The sequence below is a fragment of the Vitis riparia genome, chromosome 10, assembly GCF_004353265.1.
Source record: "Vitis riparia cultivar Riparia Gloire de Montpellier isolate 1030 chromosome 10, EGFV_Vit.rip_1.0, whole genome shotgun sequence".
Taxonomy (NCBI): domain Eukaryota; kingdom Viridiplantae; phylum Streptophyta; class Magnoliopsida; order Vitales; family Vitaceae; genus Vitis; species Vitis riparia.
The window spans coordinates 15,109,518-15,114,620 of record NC_048440.1 but is presented as its reverse complement, the minus strand read 5'-3'; the positions used below and the strand labels follow the sequence as shown (position 1 = coordinate 15,114,620).

Genomic DNA, 5,103 nt, shown 5'->3' with positions numbered 1-5,103 from the left:
CAAATGAAAAGGAAATGAAAGAGAGTATATGATAGCTTCCTAAAATTACGTATCAAGCATATGAAAAGTGAGGACTTGATGGAAGTACTCCTCAGGGACACAACCACGTGAGCTAAAGAAAGATATTAAATCTAGGGAGAATTACCCTTAAGGGTAGGCTAGGGAAAAATATGACCGATGAGGGTGGGTAAATTTGATAATTATTGTAAAGGGTAGGGTAAAATTATGATAATTCCTCTAAAGGCCTTATTTTGTTTAAATGCAAATACTATCCTTAATAAGTGAAAAGCAACAGCAAAGTGAAAAGCAACAGAAAATAAAAAAGAGTTTTCTTTAACCTACCTAGAGTTTGTTGGTGTTATAGAAGAAAAAAGGGAAAGGAAAAAGGTCCAGCACTTCAGGTCATTATCTGCAACCGTTTACACAAAACTTATTTTTTTTTTGTGTGAATCTAGCAAGAAATCCATTAAAGGTTAGTTTTTTTTTTTTTTAAATACAAAAAAAAACGTCAGTTTATGGAAAAATAAATAAATAATTTAAAAATCAGATTGAATGATGGAAAAGTTAATAATTTTAACAATGTAGCTGTAAGATATTAGATCTGAAATATTGAATGAGGTTTTGAGAAAGAAATTACATTTTTTTAAATGTTATTTAAATTTATTATTTTGAATTTTTTTTTATATTATTTTGGTCATATTGAATATGTGTTTTTATTTTTAATTTATTTTCTGGGTGGGTTGTTTTTATTTTGGTCATATTGAATATGCACTTTAGTTTTGTTGTTAAGACTTTTTGACATGATTGAAGAAAAAATGTTCTCAGTTGTTTCATGCTTGTTTGGGACCACTTTGTCTTTTATTATGAATTTGTTAAAGAGTTAAGATCACTATATTTTTGTTATAAATTTGTTACCTCTTTGTATAAGTATTATTTTGGTATGATGAGTCAAATGCCTAGTAGTTTGAGGTGTGTAAAAGAACCATTATTTCAGTTATAAAGTACAAGTACAATACAAATGCAATATAGTTACAATGAAAAAACATTAACATTATGATACATTACAATATACCAAAATGACAAAATATTGAATTATTTTTTTACTGAATTGGCATTTCTAGGCTATCATGTTGTATTCCTATCATAAAACATCCTTGCAAGTCAAAATTATATATATATAAAAAAAAAAACAACAAAAATACACTATTGTAATTTCAATACATGAAGTTGTTGATGATAATCCAATGATGGATAAAAAAAAATCTATAAAATTAATTTTTTTTATATAAAAATATAGAGGTGTAATAAAAATACACTACAATTACAATACAAATACAATAACATTACGATACATTACGATAAGGTAAAATTTTGAAAATGTTAAATTTCTTATGAAACTGGGCAATTATGGGTTCTTTAGCATATCCCTAATGTGTATAATATACAACAAATATTGTTATTTATTATATAAAATATGTCTCAATTGATTATAATTTTCATTTGTTTATTTTGTATTCGTTGTAAAATTTTCATTGATTGTAATATTGTGAAATAGATTGATTTGATTGTCGGTGAAAGAAGACGTACTTCTGAATTGGTAAATGGACTTGGAAAATTCCATTTATGGCTACCTTCATGAAGGAGGGGAGATTGTACCTAAGGAGGATAAACAAATACAATACAAGGGTGGGCAACAAAAAGACATGTACATTGGACAAGGGATGTCATATGCTGAATTTGTTTCAAAGGCATGTGAACGATTGGATATTAATTGCTAATTCAGCATATGACATTTTAGTGGATGGGTGCCCTTGGAGAATAACTGCTAATTCAATAGGCACAACCAAAATTTTGAAGGTTAACATCTTCATTGATGTACACAATCATTGTGCGGATGTTGAGTGTTCAAGCCAACCTTCAATGCGGGGAATGAGAGGTGCTCGTGTCATAGAGCAAGAAATAAGGGCAACCCCTCAGTATTTGCCCCATCAAATTTGCAAAGACTTTAGGAGTCGGTATGGTGTTTCATTGAGTTATAAGCAAGCTTGGACATACAAAGAAATGGCAAAAGAGAGAATATATGGTCTTCCAGAAAACTCATATATGTTGTTGCCATGGTTATGTCAGAGATTGGTAGACATTAATCCAGGGACGATTGCTGAATGTAGCAGACAAGATGGACATTTTTGGCAATTGTTCATTGCACATTCTTTTTCAATTCAAGGGTTTTTAATGGGTTGTCGACCTGTTATTGCAATTGACTCAACTCATTTGAGTGGACCTTATAGGGGCTCCTTATTTTCTGCAACAGCTTATGATGTTGATGATGGCATGTTCCCAATTGCATTTGGTGTTGTAAGTTCAGAAAACTATGAGGATTGGCTATGGTTTTTATAGAAATTGAAGGGCATACTTCAAGATAAAGAGGTAGTCATAATATCAAATAGGCATCAAGCAATCCTTCGTAGTGTTTCTCAACTTTTTGGAGTAGAAAATCATGCATATTGCTATCGTCATGTGAAAGAGAATTTTAGTAGCTATGTGACGAAACATAGTATGAAGGGAAAAAAATGTAAAATGGATGCATTGTTGCTACTTGATAATGTTGCGTATGCTAGGTTGGATGATGATTATGTTGTAGCCATGGAAAAATTAAAGACATATAACAGTGACCTAGCGAAGTGGGTTGAAGAGAACAGTCCACAACATTGGGCAATGTCAAAGTTTGCCAAAAAACGATGGGATAAGATGACAACTAATCTTGCTGAATCATTCAATGCTTGGCTGAAGGAGGAACGTCATTACACAATTTTCAACTTAGTAATGACACATATGGATAAGTTTGCTCATCTAGCATGTTATCATATGGGTGCTACAGAAAATTGGAAAGCTCCAATTGGCCCAAAGACCGAGGAAAAGTTGTTGGAAAACATTATAAAGAGTGGGTCATTGCCTGTATATCCCTATGTTGGTGGTGTGTTTAAGGTATTCAATATGAAAGTATATGTAGACGTGAATTTGAGAGAGCGTACATGTACTTGTAAGGCTTGGCAAATGGCCGGAATACCTTGTGAGCATGCATGTGCAGCAATACGCCAGATGAAACAAGATGTTTATGAATATGTTGACTCATATTTCAAGCTTCCAATGCAAGAGTTGATATATTCTGGACACTTTAATTCAATTCCAAATCACAATATGCCTATAGTTGATGCTGATGGATGTGTTCGTGATGCTCAAGGTCACTTATATCCTTCACTTAAACCTCCATGCTCAAAACGACCACCTGGAAGGCCTCGACACCATCGAATAAAGTCTCAATTTAGTTCAAAAAGGCTTATCTTCTGTTCACGATGTCAAGTTGCAGGCCATAATCGAGCTTCATGCAAAAATCCATTACCCGCTCCATGATTCTAGTGTTATGCTTGTATGGTGGCATGCTACTTTTTATCTTATTTTGATTGTGATGATATGTGTGGTTTATGAAATTAGAATCTGTAAGAAATTGTTATGGAACTTACTTATTTACTTGATTGTCATGACAAAGATGTTTGTATTACATATGCCACTATTTTAGACTTATGATCTTATCATTATTTAGGGTGGTTTGTAACCATGTTTTTAATGTTATTTTGAAGATCATTATCGACTTTGTACATGTTCATTACATTTGTTTAACTTGTTTTCCATTGAAATACAGGTTACATCATGGCATCTTCAAGTGCTTCATTTAGAAATATAAGAGGTAATACTAGAAATGGTGAATATCTACTTTATCATAACTATATGTGTAAATGTTCACCCAGACAGAGGGCGGCTGTTAGAATCTCTGAATCAAAGGATAACCCAAATAGGTTATATTATTGTTGTCGATATGCAAATACTAGAGATGACTGTCATTTCTTTCAATGGGCATTCCCGGAAGGATATGGTGATGGCAACACCTACCAAGAACCAGAAGAGGTTGTTCAAAGAAGAATTTATGGCGTGGATGAAGATTTTAAACATATTTTAACAAGAATTGAGTTCATGCAGAAAGTAATTCTAGTAGGACTACTTTTATTTTTTGTTCTATGTTTGAAAATTGCTTAATCATACACTTACTTCATGTCTATTAAGTTTTGGATTATATATATAATGCTTAATTGTATTGTACTTTGATGTATTTGTATTTGGAGTTATTTGTAATAGGTTATTTATCTCCATTATGTGGACTTGTATTAGATTTTTAATTATAATAGTTCACAGTTTTGCCTACATTTTTAATTACATTTACAACATAAATTCACTAACATTACGATAAAAAAACACTAACCGTATGATAAATTACAACATAAACTAACAATGCAATTTTTTGACTAAATAAAGTCCAATTTCTTAGGTTGATTACCAATTTCTTATATATAATGGTTCAATAATTTTTTTTTTGTAACCTCAAATTAGAAATGTCTTCTTAGCTTTGATAATGAGCTGTTGTATTTAAAAAAAAAAAATAATTGCAACAATCTGAAAACACTATAGAATAAAGTTATTCATAAACTTATTTGCCTGTAAAAATAAATTATATTAATTTTTTAATTTATTAAATTAAAATCTATTTCTTATTTTTCTATTTTTTTAATAATTTTTTTCGTTGAAATGAACTCAAAATGGTAGCTTTTACCATGCAAAACTAGAGTGTAAAATCTTTTGTCATTTAGTTATAAAGACTTTGAAATACTTGAAATTACTCTCTTATAGGTTTCTTGAAAAGGTAATATGTTTAATAGGCATTTTTTTAAAATAAGATAAAAAGTAGCATGCAGGGCAAGGAATAATTATGCTCTCTCTATTTTTTTTTCTTTTGGTTTTGGCTGTTAGTTATGAATGAAATGGATGGGCACAAAACTTTATCTATGATGAAATGGTAATCATGCAATTTTGTGCTTCTAGGGTCATTTATAAAAGAACCCTATGTGAAAAAAAATTACTACAGTGAATAAGTGATTGTGCAATTTTATGTTGTTGGAGTTATAATAATAGACCTCATTGTGTGTTTATTTTATGGGTTAGATTTCTCATTGTATGAAAATATAATTATGAAATCAATCTCAGATTTTGGAG

General features: G+C 30.7%; 1 protein-coding gene across 1 annotated transcript; it reads left to right on the top strand.

Moving 5' to 3' along the window:
• The first annotated feature begins 2,577 nt into the window (after nucleotides 1-2,577).
• On the top strand, nucleotides 2,578-4,015 carry LOC117923130. Its single transcript, XM_034841372.1, has 3 exons — nucleotides 2,578-3,241; nucleotides 3,701-3,745; nucleotides 3,807-4,015. Exons 1-3 carry the CDS (start codon nucleotides 2,578-2,580, stop codon nucleotides 4,013-4,015), a joined length of 918 nt encoding a protein of 305 aa, XP_034697263.1.
• The last annotated feature ends 1,088 nt before the right edge of the window (nucleotides 4,016-5,103 follow it).